This window comes from Panthera leo, chromosome E3 (genome assembly GCF_018350215.1).
Source record: "Panthera leo isolate Ple1 chromosome E3, P.leo_Ple1_pat1.1, whole genome shotgun sequence".
Lineage (NCBI taxonomy): Eukaryota > Metazoa > Chordata > Mammalia > Carnivora > Felidae > Panthera > Panthera leo.
Window position 1 is genome coordinate 15,925,780 of NC_056694.1, and position 17,245 is coordinate 15,943,024.

Below are 17,245 nucleotides of genomic sequence, written 5' to 3' on the forward strand. Positions count from 1 at the left end.
ATTATTTCAGTAGTTATCTGGCTCTTTTCTAGGCCTTGAGATCAGCTGCAGATGAAAGCTCAAGATCTTCTCATGTCTCTTCTGAGTATGTGTCTTCCCTCGGCTTGTGTGGCTTTACTAATTTCCTCATATACATAGCTACTTCTGAACGTCTTAATTTTCCAGTCTCATCCAGCTACTCTTTGGGGCTCTAGATGGTCTGTTGGATATCTCCACCTGTAATCTCTTCCCTCAGGCACCTGTGGGTATATAGTTCCTCTGCAGCTTTCCTGAGCAGTGCCTACCACTTTTCCACCTGAGCTTTGGAGTAGACAAAACAGATATCACTCTTTAGGCCCCCAGACAGGTTATAATGTTACAATTAAGTTCTGTTCTGCTCTTCTCTCTCTGGTTTGAATCAGGGAATTGAGGGCTGAGCTGTTGCCTCCTTCAGACCAAGATTGTTGCTGTGCATGAAACGTGTAGGGCACAGCAAGTAAAAACAGTACATGGCACAAAAACAGACACTCAGATCAATGGAACAGAATAGAGAACCCAGAAATGGACCCACAAATGTATGGCCAACTAATCTTTGACAAAGCAGGAAAGAACATCCAATGGAATAAAGACAGTCTTTTCAGCAAGTGGTGCTGGGAAAACTGGACAGTGACAGGCAGAAAAATGAACCTGGCCACTTTCTTACACCATACACAAAAATAAACTCAAAATGGGTGAAAGACCTAAATGTAAGACAGGAAGCCATCAAAATCTTCGAGGAGAAAGCAGGCAAAAACCTCTTTGATCTTGGCTGCAGCAACTTCTTACTCAACACATCTCCAGAGGCAAGGGAAACAAAAGCAAAACTGAACTACTGGGACCTCATCAAAATAAAAAGCTTCTCCACAGCGAAGGAAACAATGAGCAAAACTAAAAGGCAACTGACAGAATGGGAGAAGATATTTGCAAACGACATATCAGATAAAGGGTTAGTATCCAAAATCTACAAAGAACTTATCAAACTCAACACCCAAAAAACAAATAACCCAGTGAAGGAATAGGCAAAAGACATAAATGGACACTTCTCCAAAGAAGACATCCAGATGGCCAAGCAACACATGAAAAAATGCTCCACATCACTCATTATCAGGGAAATTTAAATCAAAACCACAATGAGATACCACCTCACACCTGTCAGAATAGCTAAAATTAACAACTCAGGCAACAACAGATGTTGGCGAGGATGTGGAGAAAGAGGATCTCTTTTGCACTGCTGGTGGCAATGCAAACTGGTGCAGCCACTCTGGAAACTGGTATGGAGGTTTCTCAATAAATTAAAAATAGAACTACCCTACAAACCAGCAATGGCACTATTAGGTATTTATCCAAGGGATACAAGGATGCTGTTTCAAAGGGGCACATGCACCCCAATGTTCATAGCAACACTATCAACTATAGTCAAAGTATGGAAAGAGTCCAAATGTCCATCAATGGATGAATGGATAAAGAAGATGTGGTATACATACATACATACATACATACATACATACATATATACACACACAATGGAGTATTACTCGGCAATCAAAAAGAATGAAATCTTGCCACTTGCAGCTACGTGGATGGAACTAGAGGGTATTATGCTAAGCGAAATTAGTCAGAGAAAGAAAAATATCATGACTTCACTCACATGAGGACTTTAAGACACAGAACAGATGAACACAAGGGAAGGGAAGCAAAAATAATATAAAAACAGGGAGGGGGACAAAAGAGAAGAGACTCATAAATATGGAGAACAAACAGAGGGTTGCTGGAAGGGTTGTGGGAGGGAGGATGGGCTAAATGGGTAAGGGCATTAAGGAATCTACTCCTGAAATCATTGTTGCACTATATGCTACATAACTTGGATGTAAATTTAAAAAATAAAATAAAATATAAAAGTAAACAGTACAGGGGCGCCTGGGTGGCTCAGTTGGTTGAAGCGTCCGACTTTGGCTCAGGTCATGATCTCGCAGTCTGTGGGTTCAAGCCCCGCGTCAGGCTCTGTGCTGACGGCTTGGAGCCTGGAGCCTGTTTCAGATTCTGTGTCTCCCTCTCTCTCTGACCCTCCCCTGTTCATGCTCTGTCTCTCTCTCTCTCTCAAAAAAATAAATAAACGTTAAAAAAATTTTAAAAAAACCAAAAAGGTAAACAGTACAAAATTTCCTACTGTTTTGAATATGGCTTTTTCTTGACTGGGTATTCAATTGGTTACCGTAGATATTTGACTATTTACCAGAAATCCTATAGTATTATTTTAGCCACTTTCTGGATTTTTTGTATTTTTTAAAAATATCTTGTGCGGGGACAAGATTTTGGAGCCTCCTAGTTCACTATTTTGCTCAAGTGACTTTTGCTGTCTTCATTTTGCTCTTTCCTCCAATACCACTTCCTCAGAAAGAACTTCTGTGTCTAAAATGTCTCATTCAGGAGGTTTGGGGAGAGATGCACACCTGGCAAGGCCACGGAAGCTCTGCACACTTCCCGACACCTGGCCCTCTGCATCTCCTCATCTGTCTGTTCCTGAGTTATATCTTGTTACAATCAACCAGTGATGTAGACCTAGCCTAGGATCCCATGTTACATGCTTGTCATGGCTGCTTATTTTCCTCCTGTGTGGGGAAGGTCCTACATCTTTCCTGATCTTCTGTGTCCTGAATACTTGTGAAGAATAATGATTTCCCAATTCTGGACAGTTCACATGAATGGAATCATTCTCTCTGTGGCCTTCTGTACCACTTTAACTCAGTGTATTTTTTCAACGTAGTGTGTATCAAAACTTGTTTCATCTTGCATTCAAACAATATTCTGTCATATGGATAGAACACACTGTTTATCCACTCATCCATTGATGGACATGTGGACTGCCCTGCCTTTTTGCTACTGTCAATGCTTCTCTTAACAAGAAGATCAAAACATATGTAGGAATTAGGTTCCTTTATTTGATTTTTAAAAATTTATTTTTATTTCATTCCATTACTATTTTTTTCTTCCTCCCAAATGACAAGACAGAGGAATTCATCTCAAAATAAAGACCAGGAAGAAATGAAAGTGAGGGATTTAGTCAATGCAGACATAAGTAAGATGTCTGAATTAGAATTTAAAACAATGATTATAAGGATACTAGCTGGCCTTGAAAAAAAGCATAGAAGACGCCAGAGCATCCATTTTACACAGAGAAAAGAACGAAAATCTAGTCAGGCTGAAATTAAAAATACTATAACCAAGATGCAAACCCAAATGAAGGCCATGAAAACTAGGATGGATGAGGCAGCGAATTAGTGATATAGAAGATGAAATTATGAAAAACAATGAAGCTGAAAAGAAGAGAGAAACAGAGGTGAGGGATCATGAAGGCAGACTTAGGTAATTCAGCAATTTATTAAAATGTAGTAACATTCATATCATAGAAGTCCAAGAAGATGAAGTGAGAGAAAAAGGGGCAGAAGGTTAATGAGCAGATTATAGCTGAAGATGTCCCTAATCTGGGGAAAATCCAAGAAGCACAGAGAATTCCCATTAAATTCAACAAAAGCCAGCCATCACCAAGACATATCAAAGTCAAATTTACAAAATACACAGACAAGGAAAGAATCCTGGAAGCAACAAGGGAAAAAAAGTCATTAACCTACAAGGGAAGGCAGATCATGTTCTCAGCAGATCTGTCCAAAGAAACTGGCAGGCCAGTTGGACACCAGAGTGTCCAAATATATTCAGAGTGTCCAAATATTCAGTGTGTTGAATGGAAAAAAATATGTAGCCATGAATACTCTACCCAGACTTCTTTCAAAATAGAAGGAGAGATAAGGAATTTCCCAGACAAACAAAAACTAAGGGAGTTTGTGACCACTAGCCCAGCCCTACAAGAAATCTTAAGGGAGACACTTTGAGTGGTGAGAAAAAAAAAAAAAAAAGACCCAAAGCAACAAAGACTAGAAAGGACCAGAAAGCATCATTAGAAACACCAAATCTACAGGTAACACAATGGCACTGTATTCATATCTTTTAATAATTACTCTGAATGTAAATGGACTAAATGCTCCAGTCAAAAGACACAGGGTATCAGAATGGATTAAAAAAAAAAAAAAAACACAAGATCGATCTATATACTGCCTACCAGACACTCATTTTATTTTTTCAAAAATATTTATTTATATTTGAGAGAGCATGAGCCCGGGAAGGGCAGAAAGAAAGAGGGAGACAGAGAATCCGAAGCAGGCTCCAGGTTCCGAGTGGTCAGTGCAGAGCCTGACATGGGGCTCGAACCCGTAAACTGTGAGATCATGACCTGAGCTGAAGTTGAATGCTTAACCAACTGAGCCACCCAAGCACCCCAGGAGACTCATTTTAGACCTAAAGGCACCTGCAGATTGAAAGTGAGGGGATGGAGAAACATCTATAATGCTAATGGATGTCAAAAGAAAGCCAGAGTAGCCATATTTATATCAGACAAACTAGATTTTAAAACAAAGTCTGTAACAAGAGATGAAGAAGGGCATTATTACATCATAATTAAGGGGTTTATCCTTCAAGAAAATCTAACAATTATAAATATTTATGCCCCCAACTTAGAAAACGCAAATATATAAATCAATTAATCGTATAAAGAAACTCATTGAGAACAATACAATAATAGTAGGGGACTTTAATATCCACTTATAGCAATAGACAGATCACCTAAGCTGAAAATCAACAAGGACACAATGACTCTGAAGGATACACTAGACCGGATGGACTTAACAGATATATTCAGAACATTTCATCCTAAAGTAGCAGAATAAACATTCTCTTTGAGTGCATGTGGAACATTCCCCAGAATAGATCACATACTGAGTCACAAATCAGCCCTCAACAAGTACAAAACTATCAAGATCATACCATGCATAGTTTCAGGCCATAACACTATGAATTTGAAGTTGCCACAAGAAAAAAAAAAATTAGAAAGCCCTCAAATACATGGAGGTTAAAGAACACCCTAGTATAAAATGAATGGGTTAACCAGGAAATTAAAGAATAAAAAAGTATGGAAGCAAGTGAAAATGAAAACACAACAGTCCAAACCCTTTGGGATGCAACAAAGGCAGTCCTAAGAGGAAAGTATATTGCAATTCAGCCCTACCTCAAGAAGCAAGAAAGGTCCCAAGTACACAACCTAAACTTACACCTAAAGGAGCTAGAAAAGGAAGGGCAGATAAAGCCTATAGCCAGCAGAAAAAGGGAAATAATAATGATTAGAACAGAAATAAATGATATAGAAACAAACAAATGAACAAACAAAAACAGTAGACCAGATCAATGAAACTAAGAGCTAGTTCTTTGGAAGAATTAACAAAACTGATAAACCCCTAGCCAAACTTATCAAAAAGAACAGAGAAAGGACCCAAATAGATAAAATCATGAATGAAAGAGGAGCGATCACAACCAACACCACAGAACTACAAACAATTATTAGAGAATACTATGAAAAATTATATTCCAGCAAACTGGACAATCTAGAAAAAATGGACAAATTCCTAGAAACTCACAAATGACCAAAATGGACACAGGCAGAAATAAAAAAACTGAACACACTCATCCATAAATAGCAAAAAAACTGAATCAGTAATCAAAAATCTCCCAACAAACAACAGTCCTGGCCCAGATGACTTCCCAGGGGAATTCTACCAGACATTTAACAAAGAGTTAATACCTATTTTTCTCAAATAGTTCAAAAAAAATAGAAATAGAAGGCAAACTTCCAAACTCATTCTATGGAACCAGCATTACCTTGATTTCAAAACCAGTAAAAGACACCACTAAAAAGGAGAGTTACAGGCTAATATCCCTAATGAACATGTGTGCAAAAATTCTCAGCAAGACATTAGCAAATTGAATTCAACAGTACTTTAAAAGAATTAATCATTGGGGTGCCTGGGTGGCTCAGTCGGTTAAGCATCTGACTCTTGATATCAGCTCAGGTCACAATCGCACTGTTTGGGAGTTCAAGTCCCGCACTGGGCTCTGCACTGATAGTGGGGAGCCAGATTGGGATTCTCTCTCTCCTTCTCTTTCTGCCCCCTCCTGCTCACTCACACATACACACTCTCTCTCTCCCTCAAAATAAATAAACTTAAAAAAAAAATTATTCACCATGACCAAGTGGGATTTATTCCTGGGCTGCAGGGCTGGTTCCATATTCATAAATCAATCAACATTATACACCACATTAAAAAGGATAAGAACCATATGATCCTGTCAACAAATGCAGAAAAAGCATTTGACAAAATACAGCATCCATTCTTTTTTTTTTTTTTTTTTTTTGAGAGAGAGACATGAACAAAGAAGGGGCAGAGAGAGGGAGGGAGAGAATCCCAAGCAGTCTCCACATTGTCAGCACAAATGCAGGGCTCAAATTCATAAACCGTGAGATCATGACTTGAACCAAAACCAAGAGTTGGATGCTTAATTGACTGAGCCACCCAGGTGTCCCCAGCATCCATTCTTGAGGAAAAACACTCAACAGAGTAGGGATATATGGAACATACCTCACGTCACAAAGGCCATATACGAAAGACCCACAGCTAATATCATCCTCAATGGGGAAAAACAGAGAGCCTTTCCCCTATGGTCAGGAACAAGACAAGGATATCTACTCTCACCATTACTATTTAACATAGTACTGGAAGTCTCAGCCTCAGCAATAAGACAACAACAACAAAAAGGCATCCAAACTGGCAAGAAATAAGTAAACTTTCACTATTTGCAGATGACATGATATTATATGTAGAAAACCCAAGAGTCCATCAAAAATTTGCTAGAATGAATACATGAATTCAACAAAGTTTCAGGATATAAAATCAATGTGCAGAAATCTCGTTGTATTTCTATATACAAATAACAAAGCAGTAGAAAAAGAAATCAAGCAATCGATCTCATTGCAATTGCATCAAAAACTGTAAGATACCTAGGAATAAACCTAACTAGGTTTAAAGGTAAAAGATCTATACTCTGGAAACTACAGAAATGTTATGAAAGAAATTGAAGATGACACAAAGAAAGGGAAAGACATTCCATGCTCATGGATTGGAAGAACAAACATTGTTAAAATGTCTATACTACCAAAGCAATCTACACGTTTAATGCAATCCATATCAAAATACCACCAGCATTTTTTTTGCAGAGCTAGAACAACCAATCCTAAAATTTTTATGAAAACACAAAAGACCCTGAATAGCCAAAACAATCTTGGAAAAGAAAATCAAAACTGGAGACATCATAATTCCAGATTTCAAGCTATAGTACAAAGCTGTAGTCATTAAGACAGTACGCTATTGGCACAAAAACAGACAGATCAATGGAACAGAATAGAAAACCCAGAAATGAACCACTATATGATCAACTAATCTTCAACCAAGCAGAAAAGAATATCCAATTGAAAAAAGATAATCTCTTCAACAAATGATGTTGGGAAAACTGGACAACCACATGCAGAAAAATGAAACTAGACCACTTTCTTACACCATACACAAAATAAATTCAAAATGGATGCAAGACCTAAATGTGAGACAGAAAACCATCAAAGTCATAGAGGAGAACACAGGCAGCAACCTCTTTGATCCCAGACAGAGCAACTTCTTACTAGGCACATCGCCAAAAGCAAGGGAAACAAAAGAAAACATGAACCAATGGGACTTCTTCAAGATAAAAAGCTTCTGCACAGCAAAGGAAACAATCAATAAAACTAAAAGGCAGTCTACAGAATGGGAGAAGATATTTTCAAACGACATACCTGAGAAAGGTTAGTATCCAAAATCTATAAAGAACTTATCAAACTCAACACCCAAAAAACAAATAACCCAGTTAAGAAATGGGCAGAAGACATGAATAGACACTTTTGTAAAGACTTCCAGATGGCCAACAGACACATGAAAAGACGCTCAACATCACTCATCATCAGGGAAATACAAATCAAAATCACAATGAGATACCACCTCACATCTGTCAGAATAGCTAAAATTAACAACCCAAGAAACAACAGGTGTTGGCAAGGATGCAGAAAAAGGGGAACCCTTTCGCATTGCTGATCAAAATGCAAACTGGTGCAGTCATTCTGGAGAACAGTGTGGAGGTTCCTCAAAAAATTAAAAATAGGACTACCTTACAATCTAGTAATTACACTATTAGGTATTTACCCAAAGGATATAAAAATACAGATTCAAAGAGGTACATGCACCCCAATGTCCATAACGGCATTATCAATAATAGCCAAATTATGGAGACAGCCCAAGTGTCCATTAACTGATGGATGGACAAAGATGTGATATACACACACACACACACACACACACACTGGAATATTACTCGGCCATCAGAAAAATGAAATCTTGCCATTTGCAATGACGTGGATGGAGCTAGAATGTATTACGCTAAGTGATATAAGTCAACCAGAGAAAGACAAATACCATATGATTTCACTCATATGTGTAATTTAAGACACAAAATGGATGAATATAAGGGAAGGTGGGGGAGAGAAGAGAGGGAAACAAACCACAAGAGACTCTTGACAGACAGTGCACATGAGTGAGGGGCAGAGAGAGAGGGAGACAGAGAATCCAAAGCAGGCTCCGCACTGTCAGCATGGAGCCCAACATGGGACTTGAACTCATGAAACTGCGAGATTATGATGTAAGCCAAAACCAAGAGTTAAATGCTTAACTGATTGAACCACCCAGGCACCCCATATCAATAAGAGACTCTTACTGATAGAGAACAAACTACAGGTTGATGGAGGAAGGGTGAGCAGTGGGCTAAATGGGTAATGGGCATTAAAGAGGGCACTTGTTGGGATGAGCACTGGGTGTTGTATAAGAGATGAATCACTGAATTCTACTCCTGAAACCAATATTGCACTGTATGTTAACTAAAATTTAAACTAAAAAAAGGAAAAAAACCCAATAAAATGTCACATTCATGACATTTTCATGCTTCATATTTCTTAATTGCACTTATCACTGAGAGATCATATATTACATATTTTTTATTTATCTGCCTTTTCTAGAATATAAACTGCAGAGGAGCAAGGAACTTTATCCTGAAAGTCTGAAATGATACCTGGCACATGGTACATGTAAATATATTTTGAATGAATAAATGAGGCTTAAATTATTATTCAAATTTTGCTCACTTTCATTAATAGTTTTTAATGGTCTTGGTTGTTTACACATCCATATTTATTTATTTGCTTAACAGGCATTTATTTTATTTTATTTTTAAATGTTTTATTTATTTTTGGGAGAGAGAGAGAGAGTGTGAGCAGGGGAGGGGCAGAAAGAGAGGGGGACAGAAGATCCTAAGCAGGCTCTTCGTGGCAGCTGAGAGCCAATGCAGGGCTTGAACCCACGAGCCGTGAGATCATGACCTGATCTGAAGTCAGACACTTAACCAACTGAGCACCTAGGTGCCCCTATCAGGCATTTATTTTATACTGACCGTGAGCTGGAGATGGGGGTGGGGAAAATGTGTTTCTAATCTTACAGAGGAGTTAGACAAATGCACAAGTAATACAAAGGCATGAGTAAGTGGGAAAGGGCAAGAAATGTTGAATATAAGGCATAGCCAGGTCTGAGTTTGTGATGAGTTTCACTTAAGTCTTATCAGAAGGATCTCAGAGACCTGGAGCAAGCTTTGCTATGGCCCAAATGCAAAAACAGAGAGTCATTCCACCATAGGCCTTGAGGAAGTGAGTGACTTAGGACTTGGCTGAATCTCCATTTCTCCTTCTATCTTATGAGGTACTTTCAATAATTCATTAGAAAGTAACGAGATAGAGTTTTATAAACTCTATAAACTCTTGTTATGCTAACAAGAGGGATTTAAGTCTGCTCCTGAAACATGATTGTTAGTTGTTTATCCCCTGGGTCTGAAGTCAAACCACTAAACAAGATACAAAGTTCACTTTAAAATCTTACTGCAATGATATCATCAGAATTAATTCAGAGTCCTGCGACAAGACAGCAAGACAGATGGTGGCACCAGCTTTTAAATATCATCTCAGAAGCTAGGAAGGCAGGGATGTTTAGCAACCTGTGAACTGACAAACAAAGAATTCATATAAAGAGGCACAGGAAAATGAAAGAAACAATTACTTAGGGGTCTGAAGGTCTCACCCTTAGTCTGGTTCTGCTTTTTACTAGTTATATAACCTTGGGGAAGTTGTTAAACTGTTTCCTCATCTGGAAAATTGGGACAGTAATAGCTCACACTGTTCTTATAAAGATCAAAAATATAATACACGGTTTTAAGATTATTGTCTCTAGAGTGAAATATACCACAAAAGACTCTTAACTATAGAGGGTTGATGGAGGGAGATAGGTGGGGGGTGGGCTAAATGGGTGAAGGGTGTTAAGGAGGGCACTTGCTGAGATGAGCATTTGGTGTTGCATGTAAGTGATCAATCACTGAATTCTACTCATGAAACTTAAAAAAAAAGTCTCTAAATCCATTCTCTACACTAAAAAGATCAAGGACTCCTTGGAGAAATGGTTGATTCCAGGTCTGGGGCATAGAGTGTACATGATGAGCCTGGATGGACATCTTGGTTTACCAGAAAACAAGGGCATTCTCCATGACTACTAGGTTAATGCCAAAAGAACACAGGAATCACAGGAAGGAGCTCCCACTGGCCAAAGGTGGAACAATTTGAGAAATAAAAAATAATAAAAATGAAGTTGATCAAACACATTGACTGTGTTTTTATAAGATTCATGAGTTTGGGGCACCTGGGTGGCTCAGTCGGTTAAGCGTCCAACCTCGGCTCAGGTCATGATCTCACCATGGCTTGCGGGTTTGAGCCCCACATTGGGCTCTGTGCTGACAGCTCAAAGCCTGGAGCCTGCTTCAGATTTTGTGTCTCCCTCTCTCTGCCCCTCCCCCACTCACAGTGTGTGTGTGTGTGTGTGTGTGTGTGTGTGTGTGTGTGTCTCAAAAGTAAATAAACATTTAAAAAAAAAGATTCATGAGTTTATTCTCAAGAGAAAAAAAACAGAGTCCATTAGCATCCTGAAAATCCATCTTTAAAAGGGAATTATGGGTACCTGTCTGGCTCAGTTGGAAGAGCATGTGACTCTTAATCTTGGGGTCATGGGTTTGAGCCCCACAATGAGTGTAGAGATTAATTAAATAAATAAATAAACTTTTAAAAAAATAAAAGAGAATTAAACATTTGTCTTGCCTTTCTTGTCAAAATATATTTCAGGGTAACCAAATAGCCTAAGTCCATGAGAGAAAGACATCTAGCAAATAAATGTGGAAGAAATGATTGAATTATAAAATTATCATCTCATAGCCCCTAGTGAAATAATCGCAAATGAACATAATAGCAAATAAAGTAATGAACTATGGATGAAATCATTGGATAAAAGTTTATGTGGAACTTCACAATTTCAGGGAAAGGCTGTTACCATATGAGCCCATTGATCAGTCACAGCATCACTAAAGTTGGGACAATGAACTATTGTGGATCTCCTGTTGTGATACCAACACACATTACTTCCTAGGACCTTTTTCTTGCCCCCCAAATGGAATCTGAATATAAACAAACCTCTAGATTCAACCTCAATTTACAGGAAATATGGAAGAGAGAGGAACAAGTTAAATGACACCACAAAGAAGAAGACACATCCACAAAGTGGGACATTTTACAGGATAACTGACCCAAATTCTTCAACAAGTCAATGTCAGGGGAAAATGAAAAGGACAGGAAGACTGCCCTAGAATAGAGACTTCCAAGCAAACTTCATGTATAGATTTTGTACGTATTCTGAGGTCTTTTAGACAATCAGAGTAATTTGATTCTGGACTGTGTATTAGATAAAAACAGGACCAGTTGATTTTGTCAGGTGTGAAAATAACACTGAAGTTTATGTAAGAAAGGAGTCTAGTTTTTTAGAGCTGTATACTGAGAAATATAGGAGTAAAATGACATAAGATCTGCAGCAGAGGAAAACAAAGGGATATATAAAGCAAATATGACAAGTGGCACCGGGTGGCTTGGTCAGTTAAGCGTCTGACTCTTGATTTTGGCTCAGGTCATGATCTCAAGATTGGTGAGTTCAAGTCTGCAGCGGGCTCTCACTGACCGAATGGAGCTGGCTTCGGATTCTCTCTCTTCCTCTCTGTCTCTCAAAATAAATAAACTTTTTAAAAAATGTGACAGGTCTTGACAATTGTTCAATCCGTGTGATGGGATATGGGAGTCCACTGTTCTATTCTTTGCACTTTTAAGAATATCTTAGTACTTTTGTAACACAAAATCTAAAGAGTTTTTTTTAAGATCATGTATGGGGGAGTAGTAAAAGGATAAATATTAGTTTCTTTCCCAACAGCAAATGTAAGACACGTGGGTGGAAGAGAAAAATCCCCTCGGTGTTTTATTAAAAACACTCTCCTGGGACTTGTTCATTTAAAGAACCACCAAAATTGCCCTGAGAGCGTGGTATGTAGGCCACGCCCCACCAGGGATACGACTTCAGAGTGCGGAAGAAAAAATTAAAATGGACAACAAACAGCAAGATCAAATATCTGGGAAGCACCCCCCCCCAACTTTTTTTTTAAAGTAGGGTATTATTTTGATCTATTAAAAAGAAAATCCCCCAGGGGATAGCTGCAATTTTTGTGGGAAGACAATTATCTGGGCTACTTAAAGGCGTTTTTCGCAACAACTCCCTGAGAGAAGCTTTTAGAGACACACTAATTAGGTAATTAGACCTGGGAGTCGCCCCGGAGAGTAATGACTCCCGCCCCGCGGCGCAGCGGCGCCCCTCCGCTAAGAGGCCGACGTGGCCTTTTCCGGTGCAGTAACCCTGACGGATTCCTCTCTCCTTCGCCCCTCTCCTGGAGAACCCTTCCCCGCCCAGGGGATCCCAGCGCAATGTGCACTGACTGGCCGGACCCTCGGCTCGCGCTGAATACCCTGCACCGCCACTCCCTACTCCCGGCTCTCACCCCAAATTGCCGGCGCGAGGTTACCTCGTGTATTGTAGCCTAACTGCGGCACTTGAGTAACCGCGGATAATCCGAAATCGCGCGCAGTTCCGGGTCTTATAGCAGGCAGCGTGCCTTTTGCTTTATAATCCCTCGCTTAAAGCAATTAATTCACACTCCTTATCAAAAACGGGTACGGTGGAAAAGAAAAACAGCTAATGTATATATGGCCCTTCAAGCCATAAATACTTTCAACATTTTGATGAGTTTCCTTTCAATCTTTTATATAGACAGATCTTTAAAAAATACGCTACTGGGATACCAGAGATATTTCTTCAAAAGTGAATCTTTCACTTTACATTATTACTGAGCACTTTCTGATCTCATCAAACAGCCTAACAAAATGTTTACTGCTGATGAAAGTCCTCGGGAAGAACACACATTTTCTTTAAGTAGTCCCTTGTTGACACTTGTAGTTTTTCATTCTTGACCGACATAAAATGTTCGGTCGGATTTTGCCAAATGCCCCTCTCGCGGCGGCGGCGCACAGGCCCGGAGAGACGAAGTGGTCACTGTGGCGGGGGCTGGAAAGCAGAGGGCCACACGCGACCACTTCCCGGCTCTGTTAGGTCATCAATAAGCTCCGCCCCCGCAGGCACAGCCAATCGAAACGCGGGGCGGGGTCTCCCAGGAGCGCGCGCGTGCGCCGGCCGGCGGCCATGGGGGACGACGAGATGGGCCCGGCGTTTCTCAACGCCCGGGCTCGGGTCCGGCAGCCTCCAGCCGAGGCGTGGCCGCCCGTGAGCTCCGAGGACGAGCTCTACGATTGCCTGGATTATTACTACCTGCGCGACTTCCCGGCCTGCGGGGCCGGGCGCAGCAAGGGCCGGACGCGGCGCGAGCGGGAACTGCGCACCAACTGGCCAGTGCCCGGAGGCCACGAGCGCAAGATCGCGCAGAAGCTCCTCAACGGTCAGCGCAAGCGTCGCCAGCGCCAGCTGCAGCCCCGGGCGCGCACTCGCCTCGCCTGAGCACAGGTGCGTGCGGGCTGCACCTGGCCAGGACTCTGGGAAGCCCCGTGAGCGCCCTGGCCACCCGGTGCCTCTCGCGTCCGCCCTCTGTGACTGCACCCGGGCAGAGTCGCCTCCTTCCGAGGCTGCTTCGCGTTAGCGAGTCGTAGCTGGACCCCCAAAACACCCACCTGATCTCTTGGCTGCAATTAGAATAGTGTAAAACTCTACCTTTTGGAATTTTATAGTTGGGAGAAGAAGGGTCTAGGAAACGCAGAAACATCTTAAAAATATAAGAATTTACTTCCAGTGCGTATGCATGGGCTAAAGACAATAATTTATTTCTTTTTTGTCAGTTTTCTGCAGGATACCCGAAGGCCCTGATAAAAGTATTTTCTCTGACTCCAGCTGTAACTGTGGTCGTAAGGGGGAGAATCCGTGTTGGTCAACATAACTTCTTTCCGACATCACTTAAGTTTACCGCTCCAGTATCTTTTCCTTGCTGATTGTTAATTAAGTAACATCCAAGTGTCCAAGTGGGTATGCCTTTTTAGGGTTTTTAATTAAAAGCAAGAATGGCATTTTAACTCTTCTGGGGTTTTTTTTTTTTTTTTTTTCAGTTGCTACGGTAACTCGTTTCAAATATACAAATATTTGAGTTCATCTTAATGTGTAATAGGGTGAGAACAAAGAGAGGAATGTGTGCAAGATTTCAACCCCCTGTCATAGATGCAGTGTGCAGGTTTAATATTTGTTTGCCAGAATAGGAATATTTTAAGTTGTAAGAGTGTATACTGAACAGTTGCTAGATTCTCCGCACTGCTGATCCCACAACAGTCCTTTCATGTGGACGCTGCTGTCTCCCATTTTGTAGAGGGGATTCTGAGGCAAAGGAGTTCAAATCACTCTTCAGAGGTCATGCAGCTGGTTACAAAGAAGACCAGGTATAGCAGATACTCAAAAGCCTTCATTCATTCCACCATCACAGTTTTCCTCTATTGTACACAATATTCTGTGGTGCAGTACCACCCACAAACTTCAGCTCCAACGATGAGAGTTGAGATGTGGTTTAAAAAGTATGCAGAATACATCAGGGTGGTTGTCTTTCTCTTCAGTCTGCATTCCTTAGGCCTCTGCACCCAATGGTGAGTCCTTGGTTAGGAGAGAAGGATGGTGCGTACTGGAAGGAGCAGCCTGAATTTTAATCTTCTGGCTGTTCATCGCTGTGGCATTCAGCACGCTTTTGAGGCATTCAGCACGCTTTTCAAGTTACACCAAGCCTGGAGTTTCTCATTTGTAAAATGGAATGATACTGGATTACCTTACCACACTGGATTATAGATTAAATATATAAAACATCTCACACAATTAAGTATGTAAGAGGTACTCAATAAATAGTAAGTATTTTTAAGTTTACAAAACAGAATCTCCTTCCTCTCTGGTCAGTCTTCAATTCTTTCATTCACTACATTCATTCTTTTAAAATGTCTCCAGACGGTGTGCTGTAATAGGAATTCTGGCTTTGGAGTCAAACACCTGTGTGAACTTGGGCAAATAGCTTAACTCCAAGTATCTGTTTCCATATCCATAAGATGGGGATAAAACAGTACTTACTTAAAGAGTTCTTGTGAGGTGTGGGTGCCTGGGTGGCTCAATGGGTTAAGCGTCTGACTTTTGGTTTTGGCTCAGGTCATGATCTCATGATTCATGGGTTTGGGCCTATGTTGGTCTCTGCAGTGTCACTGCTTGGGATGCTCTCTCTCTGCCCCTCCCCCATGTTCACTTTCTTCTCTCTAAATAAATAAACTTTAAGAAATAGTTTTTGTGAGGTGTAAATAAAATAATACATGTAAAGCTCTTAGTGCCTGGTATACAAAGGCACTCACATGATTGTTGTATATGTGCTGCCAGAGTGAGCATGGCACTCACATCATTAGTAGTATTCCCATTGTCACCGTCTTGGCCTTCGATTTTTTTTCCCTTACCCCTATTCTGCTGTGTCTCACACACCATATGCAGATTAATCTTCCAAAGACCATTTTATTTATTTTCAAAAAAATTTTTTAAATATTTATTTCTGAGACAGAGCATGAGTGGGGGAGGGGCAGAGAGAGAGGGAGACACAGAATCTGAAGGAGGCTCCAGGCTCTGAGCTGTCAGCACAGAGCCTGACACAGGGCTCGAACTCAGACTGAGATCATGACCAGAGCTGAAGTTGGACACCCAACCGACTGAGCCACCCAGGCACCCCTCCAAAGACCATTTTAAATATATAAAAACCCTCAATGACTGCTCTAATCCTGTAGGATAAAAAGCCTAGATTCCTTATATTGTCCTGGAAGTCATCTCTTGGATTTTCTTAAATTTTGTACTACAACTTCCAAAAACATACTCTGGATCTTGACACAGATCTTCTGTCCTCCATATTTGATTCTGCTTTATTTCAATCTGTGCTGTCCTACTTACCATGCCCTTTTCCCCTTTGTAATTTTAATCTTTCTAAAACAAATTCCACCTGTACTTAATTTTAAGTGCCACTTTCTCCCTGAATCTTTCATCCACAGTGAATAGCCATTCCTTTGAAATCCTTAGAACTTCATAACCACTTAACCTCCTAACCACTTGTATTTTGTATTTTTAGATCAACAGTTAAAAATTCACTAACTGGTTCATTCTTTTTTTGTCTGGTATGTGCAAGGCACTGTAATCACATGTCTTTGTTAGCCAAAGGAAAAACTACATTTAGAGTGCAAGGACCTTAATGTCTTAAACATCTCAGTTCCTACACAATTCTTGCTGTAAAGTACAGCATACCCAGACAGACACAAGCCATGTTAAAGCAACACTCTATTAGATGTTCTAACTAGATTTTGCTCACCTTAGATACTAGAACCTTTACAGTTTAAATATAGTAACTGTAGAAATTGTGTATTAGTTACCTATTGCTGTGTAATTACTCAAAAACTTAGTGACTTAAAGCAACATATCTCAGTTTCTGGGATTGCAGAATTCAGAAGTGGCTAACAAGGTGGTTCTAGCTTAGGGTCATGAGGTTGGAGAGTAATTAGGCTCCACTTTTTGAAGGGAGTGTCTAAGAATCTGTGGATGTATTTTAAACCACCATGGTATGTTTAATTAGTTTAAGGATGTTCATTTTAGACAAATTGGAAAATATGACCAAACAAACAAAAAAAAAGGAAATCAATACCCAGTGGATAACATCACTACTTGAGTGTACATAATTCCAGCCTTTAAAAATA

General features: G+C 40.2%; 1 protein-coding gene across 1 annotated transcript; it reads left to right on the plus strand.

Annotated features, from left to right (window-relative positions):
• The first annotated feature begins 13,659 nt into the window (after positions 1-13,659).
• On the plus strand, positions 13,660-14,572 carry NUPR2 (nuclear protein 2, transcriptional regulator). Its single transcript, XM_042921271.1, has 2 exons — positions 13,660-14,012; positions 14,342-14,572. The coding sequence occupies exon 1, from the start codon at positions 13,695-13,697 to the stop codon at positions 14,004-14,006; it is 312 nt and encodes a 103-aa protein (XP_042777205.1). The 5' UTR covers positions 13,660-13,694; the 3' UTR covers positions 14,007-14,012; positions 14,342-14,572.
• The last annotated feature ends 2,673 nt before the right edge of the window (positions 14,573-17,245 follow it).